Raw genomic sequence first — 10,683 nt, 5'->3', positions numbered from 1 at the left:
TGCCTTGCGTTCCGTTGAGGATCGAGTTTTGTTCCATTTAAGAAGCTCTGTGCCCCTTCTTCTTTTCCAAGGGAAAAGAACTACAGAATGATAGGAGCGAGCATGTTCTCAAGTGCTGCGAGGCAGCTGCTGGTTTTCCACCTAGTGTTTTGCTTTGCAGTGTTTCCTGTTAGCATCACCCTGATTACAGCAAGTGTTGCTCTTTGACTTCTAGAGTATAAGTGCTCCTCACAAAACCTTTGCATCCTTGGAATGCGAGAGCATTTAAATCAGATTTTGATGGTGTTACTGAGGATAAGGAGTGGGAGAGGGAGGAAGAGTTCGTTAAGATGTGTGAGATTGATTCTTATAAGCTGATTGGGTTAGTGACTATTTTGGAAGGAGAGGTCACGGACTGGGAGGGAGCTAGTATAGCGTGTAAGTAGTCAAGACAGAATTTCAAGTGGGTTGAAAGATGAAAGGGAAGGGGCAAGGTGAACAGAGTTCATTCGCCTGCCTGGGAGAGGAAGGCAGAAATGCAAAGGGACAAAAATAAAGCTCTGCAATCTCTGGTGCCAGAAGGTTGTTACTTTATTGGATGAGGCTGAAGGTGAAATAAAGCATTTTTCCAGACTGTAGATGCAGGAAGGCGATATTATGTGGTTTGTGGTTTTGAAATATTCACATGCAAGGGGGATCCATATTCCACAGAGCCTATAAATAGGTATATTTGTATGGTAAATATACACCCAAACAGGTCAGGTTAGAGGCGTTCAAGGACTGCACCTTCAAAGGCTGCACGGAATTAGACAAGAGGGTTGAGCCTCCGAATGCAAGGCTATGAAATACAATATTTCTTAAAAAACCAGAATTCCTTAAAAATTGAAAGTATGACAGCTTTTAAAAGGAAAAAAAAATGCATCTTACCTTGCATAGCCACCTGCATCTACAAAGTTTAAATATACGTCTCACTAAGAATAATTCAGGTTACTTCTTGTTGCTGAAATTCCAAATGCTGGTTTTCCCTCATCTCTGCAGTAAGAATATAATTAAAGCCAAAGCTAATCTCCTGTCTTTGTTGGCAGATGCTGGGAAAACTGCTTTGTCATGGTAAAAGTCATAACTTGATTGAAAATCAGCCGTTTGAAGGTCAGCTTCTCAGGTAGCACTTCACATACTGCTGTCACAGAAAGGAGGTTTGCAATAGGAAGTAAATGGCAGTAATTGAGATTACAGTAATGCTGAGCTCTGTGTTTAAGCAGTGATTGACAACACTTCAGTTTGCAAACTGTGCTCATTGAAATGTGCTTTTAACTGTGTTCGAATTGGATCTTTCTGTTGTGCAGGCCTATTATTGACCATCCACAGTTACACCTTTTAGGCTTTAGGGAATAGCTTTTTGCTGATTCTTTAACTGTTGGAAAATTAAACGTTCTTTTGATTTGTGCCATTAAATCTTATGGGTTTACATTTCAAAGTGGGAGCTGTTTTTGCTTCCTTAAGAAGCTGAGGATTTTTGCCTCCTGTAGCGTTCCCTGTGTGCACCTGGGTGTGTGCCCTGCTTAAATCCACATGCTCTTTGTTTATTTGCAGGACAGGTCTGATCAACGTTGCTGCAGTGGCCGCTTTCCCCTATTCTTAATGTGATCTTGGCGACCAAGATCTTGTTTTCACTATGAGAAGTGAATCAGGTCGTATAGACTGGTTGCAGCAGAAAATGCAAATCATGGTAAGTGTAGCAAACCTATTGGAGTTTTGTAGAATACGTATTTATTATTTCCAACTTTCTTTATTGTAAAAGGGGCTGATGTTTGTCACTGAGATATCTCCTTCAAAAAAGTTAATTTCTTTATCTTTAAGCATCTCAACCCTTGAATTTACTCGACTAATGGGAACTTGTGGCTGTGCAGATGCTCTTATAGGTTTTATGGCATGTTCTTTGGTTGTTTGGCTTCAGCGATGAATCATGTTTCTAGCTGGAGGAACAGTGTGTCTTTCATTATGTGATGCATTCTGTAAACAGCGTATCTGAAAGGCACCTTAATCTGAGTTTAGCTACCTTATGAATTTAAATTAGAATGATGCTCTTTGATGTTCATGCTGACTCTACATCAGTACTTGCATTTCCTTTCTTTTTTTGCAGATTCTTTTTCGTTGTTGGATTTTTTCAGTTCTGTTGAATGTGTAATTACAGCTATGGCAACAAGAGTAGAAATAAATTCTAGTTTGGCGTCTTTGACGACAGTCCCTGACTTAAGTGAAATCAGAAGTGAGGATAAATCGCACCGTACGTATGTAAGTGTGCTTTCAGATGCAAGTAACAAGACAAAGGAGGCTTCAGCATCTCTAACTCTTGAAGAGAAGAACAAGTTTGGGAGTACTTTGAGATCTGCAACGATGCCATCACTAGGATCAAGGCCAAGACTTTTCCCAAAACCTTTTTCTAAAGACAAATCATCGGATACTTTTGCAAATGTAAAACCACCTATTCCAGCTTTCAGATCAAGTAGCCTTATTAGAAAGGCTGCTGAAGAAACATCATCTGTTAAGGTGCTGAGTGGAAATGTTCCTCCATTAGTAGATCAGAAAGTAATTGAAAGCGAAAGTAAGGCTGGCAGTGAAGTAGTCACCAACATGACTTTCTACACTGGTCCCAGTGCCAATACTGTCATTCTTTTTGAGGCAGCAGGCACAGAGCAGTCAAAGGTAAGCCTGGCGCAGGAAAAAAGGGCTGCTGAGGACCGCAGGGTGTTTAATGTTCTGCAAACAAAAGAGCTTCAGTGCAACGTGAAGCTGGAGAAACAGTCTCAGCCATCCGAGACATCCAGGAATCCTGAGGGATCTCTTCATAGGCAGGTATCGCTTTCTTCCAGTCTTAGACCAGTCTCTTGGAACCCCCTCAAAACTGGTGAAAAAAAGGATGCTTATGAAGGTCATGCAGGAAAGAAAACCGGTGATGATGCAAATAATATCTACAATAAAGTTGATTTCTCTACTGATGTCCAGCAAAGGCCAAAGCACAGACCTGTATCTGCTATTTTTCTGGAATCATTGCGAGATCAAAAGCATCGCACTGGAGAAGCTTCTGAGGAAAAATCTCCTACAGAGAAATCCTGGGCTAGAAAACCACGACCTTTGTCCATGGACCTGACAGCTAAGTTTGAACATAAAGATCTTTCGCCTTGCAAGAAGACTTGTTCATCTCAGGAAAGCAAGGAGAATGCATCGGTGATTTCTTTTACTGACAGTGGCTGTCATGATCAGTCTGAAATGGGGCCAAAAACTGAAGAAACTGAAATTAATAAAGGCAGTTCTTCTAAAACAAATTTGAAGTGCAGCAGTCAGGACATTGGCATCCTAACTAACGGGAAACATGTATGGGAAACAAAACTTAAATCTAAAAGTGAACAAATGGAGACAAAGCCAGAAGTGATGACGCACTTGCGTGTTTCTGAAAGAAGCCATGAAACTGCTAGTGAAATCAGAACTGATAAGGAGGGGAAAAAATCAGATCAGAAGGAAACCTGCAGGTTTCTAGGCTGCGAAAGCCCTGCAGCTTCCTCGGAAAAAGAGAACAATATTGTAAGAGGCAGCGTTAAAAAACATATTAGTTTGTTTACTTCAGAAAATCACGTAACTCCAATGGATACAGAGCCTAACCAATCAGCTGCTGAGAGGGAGCACAAATGTCTGAACATCCAGCAGAGGATCAAAGAACTGACAACAGAGAATACTGATGTTAAGCCAGGAAATGTGCGCAGGTCACTTCAATCACGACCACTTTCTGCGGACTTAACAAAGATGTAGGTTGCAGAGAAATTTATGTTTAATCCCCTGAACTTCATCTCATTCAGTAAAACTTTGCTCTTCCAGTACAGTAAAAGAACTACGTGTTTTGGTTCCTCTAAATGTACTTATTTTATATACCACTACTCTTGAAATTCTTTCCCACCTTTTTGTACCCTCTAAAAGAGACAACTGAATGAAATATTCCCTGATAACAGCTGCAAAACCCCAAAGCTTTTGGTATTGTGGCCTTTACGTGTTACTTAAAATTTCATGCATTTTGAGATGGAGGTGAGCATTGCAGGCTGCAGGGTTCTGTATTTGTGAGAAAGCAGAAGAATGGTTACCTTGTCTTTGACCCGCAGTGTAGAGTATCAGGATTTCAGCCAGACAGGAATGTTGTTTCGTTGTCACATTTAAAGCCTAAGGATCTATGATGTCTGTTCTGCCTAAGCTGTGGCAGTGAGTAGTGATGTTACAGTAATACAAGATCCGCTAATTCATACAGATCAAAACCACAAAAAAAAAACCCCGTTCCAGTAAAGACAACAATCCTTTGGTCTAGATACCGCCAAATACAGTTAGTTACAACATGAAATAGTGAAGTTTCTCCTTTTAAGAAGTATAATTTATGGGGTAATTTCTGCCAGCCTGCTTTGGTAGGTAGCGCACCTGCTGGTGAACTGAAGTGAAGGAACTGATGGAACTCTCTTGTCTTAGGTTTTCAAGTCCGACTTCAAGCAGTGAAGTGAAGCCTGAGAAATCTGCTGAAACTAGAAACGACTCTCTTGGCGAAATGCAAGAAAACCAAAAAGTAAGCAAATAGCATCAGCTGCTGTGGTCTCCAGCTAGGTTTGCCTTTAGAAGGCAGAGAAAGCGCTGTCCTGCCTCCCTCGTGTCTTTATCAATCAGTGCCTTTAAAACGGGTATTGAGAGCATTAAGAATGACATAATCCTAATGGGTTTGCTGGTGTAAGCCTATCTTTAGGACACGCTGATAAAGTATGGGAATATCACGTCTGTTGAGTTTTTAAAAAGATAAATATGCATGTTGTTAAATGCATGCAGTGACATAGAGCTAGAAGTATTATGTGCTGTTTGAAGGGGACTTCTAATGCATGAAAAACCAGAGTGAAATGCCTAGGGCTGTTGCAGTTTTTTGCCATGTTTCTCCTTTATAGCCTTGAAGCATTGCATTAGTGTAGTGTATTTCTACATCCAGGTCCCAGCTCCTTATTAAATATGTGCTGTAGGCTTCTCTTCAGTAACGTTTAACTTGAGCGGTGCAGTTTATAGAGAAAGTTCTGATTTGCTGTAAAAGCTGTTAGGCTGGTTTTGTTTTGTCTTGTGAAATCTGAGCTCAGAAACGCAGGCATATCTTATGTATCAACACTTCATACTTTTTTTTCTCTTTCTTCTATTGAAAATAAAAATTGAACTGTGCAATAGTTCCGTATTAATCAAAGTTTGGAAGCTGGAGGTACGTGCTTGCTTAGATTAGCTTTGTGTCAGTGAATTCGGTGTTCAGGGAACAGGGATGTGTTTAACTTGGGCTGGCTGCGTGGCACAGAGTAGGCACAAGTAAGTTTATTTTAAAACTTTGTTATACATCTTTTGAATAAACTGTCTAACTGTTGGATTTCCTTGTTCTAGAGTAAGGAGATCAAGCTTGCACACGGCACAGACTCCCCTGAAGTACAAACTACTGGGAACCCATGGAAATCCCGGCAGGTTGTAAAAATAACAAATAAACCCGATCAGGTAGAGCAGAAAGGCAGCTTCCTTGGAGATGGTCGGCATTTTGCTCAGCAAAGTGAGAACACAGTCTCGTTCACAAGCAACTTGGAAAAAAAGCTAAAGCCAACCCCACTTGTGGAAAAGACCTACATTAAAACTGTCCGGGCCACCATGTTTGACCATAATGTCCAGAGGCATAATGTGGCTGCTGATCAGCCTGGAACAGACTCTGCACTGAGAGCGAATAATGAGCTTGAGGTGAAGCACGATGTGGTGACTTTGGGGCACAATAGACGATTGTGGATGGGAGAAGTAGAGGAAACCACTGGTATTAAGAAAGAGTATCACAAGCAATCGGATTCATCAAAACAGAGAGATGTAGGAAAAGGTTCTTCAAGTGAAGACAAGAAAATGACTCCGAGAATTCTCTTGGAAAAATCTTTAGGTGAGAAAAGTGAAAAACCCACCCCTAAAACTGCAGAAGACTCTCCGATTTCCCAAAGAATAGAGCCAAGATACGAAATCTTTCAGACGTGCGGTGAAAGAGCTCTTAGTGAAGCCATTACAATGGCTCCTGAAAAGAAGGCCATGACACTCAGAACCAGAAAATCATCTGTGAGAGAGAATAAAAATGATGAGGATGTTTTACACATTGGTCAGACAGCTAAGGCGAGTAGTAAAACTGCCTACTTGAAAGAAGATAAGGTTATTTTGGAAGATAGAGACACAAAAGCTTTTCCGAGTGTGTCTGCGTTTAGAGAATCTAATGTTTTTTTCTCCAGTGAATGCACTTTACCTGAACAGAAAAAAGGCTCTGATAAAACTGACACTGATCCGATATTAATAGCTGAGAAATCACCTTATTCTACAAACAAACCAAAATGTTCGGGAATGAATGAAAAAGTAAACAAACTACATTCTGAAATTAATACTGATAAGGGTGAAGTCTCTTCTGTGGATAAAGCAGAGAGGCCTAATACAGTGAAATGCTCTTCTGAGAAAAGGAGTTTTAGAACAGGTGGGACAGACAGCTATGAATTCAGAACCAACTTGGATCATGAAGTTGTTTCAACAAGTGTAGATAAACGTGGGGTCCAGTCTTCTTCAGTGCTTTCAAGCGGGATATTTTGTAAATCTTCCAGTACCAACCACCCTGATACGAAAGTACTAACTGTTAAAGAGGAATCACGAGCCTTTGGGTTAAGGAAAAGTCTAGACTTAAGTTGCAAAGAACAAGGCTTTAGCTTAGCTAATACAGCTAGTGAAAACAGTGAAAAAATCCGAGTAACAGATCCAGAAGAAAAGGTCAGGAGAACCAGAAGTAGCGTTTCAGACTTGAAGATTTCTGAGAGGTGGAGAAGGAGGACCTTGCCTCAGGATTCCATCAAGACAGAAGAAGTTGTCTGGCTCTCTCCTGAGAATATCAGAAGGCTGAGTCGGACAGATTCATTGCAATTGGATGAGGATTCGCTTAAAAAGAGAAGCAAACAAAGCAAAGAAGGGGTGAAAGGGAGTGAGGGAACCCAAAGTGTTCTTGGCAGTCACGATGATTACTTGAAAAATCAGAGTTCTGCCTTGGAGCCAAAGGCAACTTATTTTGCAGTGACTTATCAGATTCCTGGTACCAAGAAAGAAAAAAGCTTTGGTTTTCCTGGCACAAGTGAAGTTAATACAGTTTCTAGCTCGAGTGAGGGAGCAACAATTAATCTGGACCATGTTTTTCCTGGAAGGTCCAAACCTTTATTGCAGCAGCCAAGTAAAAATACGCCGAGTACTGGTTGTAGAGAAGGCTTACGGGAATTGTATATTAGCGAGGATTGGGTCAAAGAAGAAGACAAAGGTGATGTTTTTTCCAAGAACACTGCATTTGGTAATTTTCATATATCCAGGAAAGAAAACCAACAGCCTCGTGAAAGAGATCTGGATCGTTCTAAAGACAAAATTATAGATGTTGATACCTTCCTCTTAAAACAAGATCTGGGAAATACAGCTCAAACTGATCTCAAATGTAGTAGAAGAACAGTCTCCTCTTACCATGAACCCAGATCTCTCCTGCATTTTGCACAGTTACGTACAGGCAGTGAACTGGTTCCCCAGAAAAGCAGTGAGAATAATTACGATTTGTCAGGAAGGAAGGCTGAGGATGGGTACAGATCCCAGATTCTCGATATTGATGCGCTTATGGCAGAATATAAAGAAGAATCAGTGAAGGCCAGTGGCGTACAAGACAAGCTCTCTGAAGATCACAGTTTATTTATTAGGGAGAAATCGAAGAACAAAAGAAATGTATCAGATAGGACCGCTTCCTACAGCTGGAAAGAATGGAAAGGAGCAGATGACTATTCCACTAATAACAAACAAGGTGACCGTGCAGAGGAGTACCACAGGCCAGAGAAATCAATTCTAAATGAGAAGAGCAAAGAGAAGCTGGAATCCTGTGGCACTGAACCTGATAAACAAAAGCCTAAAGACAGGAAGCTCAGCCCTCCTCACTGGGGGAGTCCTAGCAGCTTTTTTTCAGATACGTTTGTAAATTCACCTGTGGATTTCACTCGGAAGAAAACATTCATTCTTGATGAAGATGAAGAGGTGAACTTAACTTCCAGGAGCCAAAGTTCAAAATTCATTGTTGACAAGGTACAGCCTGTAAGCACGGTTGGTACAGAGCAAAAGCTGGAAGTTAATTTTGCTTCCAAGTTGTCCCTAAAGACAGATGAGGGCCTCTTACAGAAGACACTGGTGACAAAAGAGCAGTTCTTGGAGGTGTCTCCAGAAGGCGAATGGAGCAAAAATGTAGCAGGGAGCTCTGTGATGAGGAGCAAAGACAGTGCAGATAAGAACGACTCTTCCAATGTGAGAAGTAAAACTAGTTGGAAGACCTATACATCTGGTTTAGGAAGTGCGCCCCCAGATTTAAGACGATCCTACTCGGAAAAGAGCCGCCAAGGAAAAGACAACCTGCTGCTTATGCAAGAAATAAGGGGAAGAAAGGACCTGTACCGATCCAGGCAGAGCTTCCCCTTGGAGAGTGTGGATAGTGGATGGAAACACAAGATGACATCTCAGTCAGAATCTTTCTTCCATGAAGATAAAAAGGTATTCCAAAATGGTATCCAAGTGTTTCCTATAACTCAAATTGAAGGTGGGGCGAAGCTTTTACTATGTCTCTGTACTTTTCTTCAGCTGTCACTGAGTGAGCAGAGACATTCTTTTCAGTAGAGTTCATTTCTTTTTGGGTTGTATTTTCTCGACATTTGTGTTGTGCTAGATGACTAGAATTTTTTTCAAGTGTATAAATATTTCTTGATGTTTCCATGGAGAGCTTGACAAACTTTAAAAACACATTCATATGATTTTATTAATGCTCTGAACCTTGGATGTTAATGTTTTAACTCTGCAATTTTCTAATTATTGGAAAAGAAACAGTTTGGGTTTGTTTTATAAGTTGTCAGCAGTAATTTTTGTGGAGTTTTTTGTTGGGTTTTTTGGTTGCCTTCTTTTCTTTCTGAAAGAAGCTTTTTTTTTTTTTTTGGTTTTCCTGGGTTCACAGCCCTTGTTTCTTTGTGAAATCACTGCCAATCGACTGTGAAGTGCAAGTGATTCACCTAACACAGTGATGTGTTAATACACTATTGCAGAGCCCATTGGGTGCCAATGGGTATAATGCTTTCCATTTTGCATTTTCAGCTTTGAACTTTGCTTTCATTCAAAGAGGCATTTTAAACATATATTTGTGTGTATTAGTAACAATGCATACCTTTATTTTAACAGGCTTCTAGGACAGAGTGGACCAAGCAGAGTTCAGACAAAACAGAAGGAACAAACTTCTCTTTGGTTTCTACTCAGAGGAGCCGCCACAGTTTTTATAAGGACAGAAGGACGGACAGCGGGACGGTATGTTGCTTTGGAGGGTGTTCTTGGGTGAGGGCTGAAGGAGAGGGAAGGGAGGTGCAGCCTGGATTACTCCATTCAGCACTGTTTTTCTCTTTGCAAATAGCTGCAAAAGAAACTATGTGTCTTCCAAGCAGTAGGAGTTAAACTGGCAGAGAATACTTTTCCCTGGGATTCCACTACACTGGTGTATGGCAAATCTTCAAACACAAAGCGTTTACCATGCAGCTTGTTCATTTTTCTTTGAGACTTTCATGAATTTTTATCTTGAACTCTTACGATAGCTCTTGATTGTTGTACTTTTTGTTTGTTTCGTAGCTTGGTTAATGCAAACTGGTTAGATTACAGAAGATCTTTTCTGGAACCTTGTCCAGACAAATAGAACCATGTCATAGCCTGGAAAATGATGGATTTAATTTTCTTTCTGTAGGCAACGCACAGTGAAGAATAACAACTGACCTATTTAGGTAGTCTAATCTGTCTCTAATGTGCATCCTTTTGGGGTGAATTCCCACTTAAAAAAGCTGTTGGGTGATGTTCTTCTGAGTTGCAGGAGGATTTCTTGACTTTATCCTGCAGGTAAATTTTGTGTTGGGAAATAGCGTCCCATGTCCAGATGTTCTGAAATACAAAGCAAAGACTTGGATCTTCCAAAAGTTACACAGTAAATGAAATACTATATGTTTATGTGGAAAGTAAAGCGTGTGAAAGCCACAACTCTACAGTTTTGAGAGACATTACTGCTACCAGTGGGATCCTTCCTTACTGGGAAGACTTGTTTTGAACCTCTGCAAGTGCTGTGCCTTTGTTTTAACCTTGTGGATGGAAACAGATTTGATACACTGGAATAATATGGTAGTCACTGCACAGTGAACTCTTTGTAACTCTATACATACATATTTTCAGGTTTTGAACACTGTAGTGTCCCACGTGTTTTAAAAATACTTCACCTTGTATCAAGAGGGGGGTAACTGCAAGGTCTCACCATGCTGACTGTCCCAAGGTCAAATCCTGTCTGTCCTCAGGCTGTGAGCACACTCCTGTGGTGACTGAGTTGTACTGCCCTCTGCAGAGATTCTGGGTTTATGATTACTCACACTGCTATTTGCAGCCCTTTAACAGAGAACAGTCAAAAAGTAACTAAGCGAGTTCTTTTTTCACTTCTAGGGAGGAAAGAGAAAACCCACAAACTTATAAGGATTTTATTAACGAGGTTCTGAATAGGAGTCTTGGAAACTGGCTCAGATTGTTCCAGTTGTAGTCTTCAAACTTCATGGAAGGTATCCAAGG

The 10,683-nt window shown here is 40.7% G+C and overlaps 1 protein-coding gene across 1 annotated transcript in view; it reads left to right on the top strand.

The window, feature by feature from the left end:
- The first annotated feature begins 1,577 nt into the window (after positions 1-1,577).
- KIAA1671 (KIAA1671 ortholog) overlaps positions 1,578-10,683 on the top strand; it is a 52,939-nt gene continuing 43,833 nt past the window's right edge. Inside the window, exons 1-5 of the mRNA XM_069871157.1 lie at positions 1,578-1,708; positions 2,123-3,782; positions 4,486-4,579; positions 5,419-8,598; positions 9,274-9,396. Of these exons, the coding sequence (XP_069727258.1) occupies positions 2,176-3,782; positions 4,486-4,579; positions 5,419-8,598; positions 9,274-9,396 (5,004 nt within the window). The 5' untranslated portion in view covers positions 1,578-1,708; positions 2,123-2,175. The remainder of the gene's footprint in view (positions 1,709-2,122; positions 3,783-4,485; positions 4,580-5,418; positions 8,599-9,273; positions 9,397-10,683) is intronic.

This window comes from Phaenicophaeus curvirostris, chromosome 17, assembly GCF_032191515.1.
Source record: "Phaenicophaeus curvirostris isolate KB17595 chromosome 17, BPBGC_Pcur_1.0, whole genome shotgun sequence".
NCBI classification, from domain to species: Eukaryota; Metazoa; Chordata; class Aves; order Cuculiformes; family Cuculidae; genus Phaenicophaeus; species Phaenicophaeus curvirostris.
Note: the sequence above shows the minus strand (reverse complement) of the source record. Positions and strands in the feature narration are given on the sequence as shown.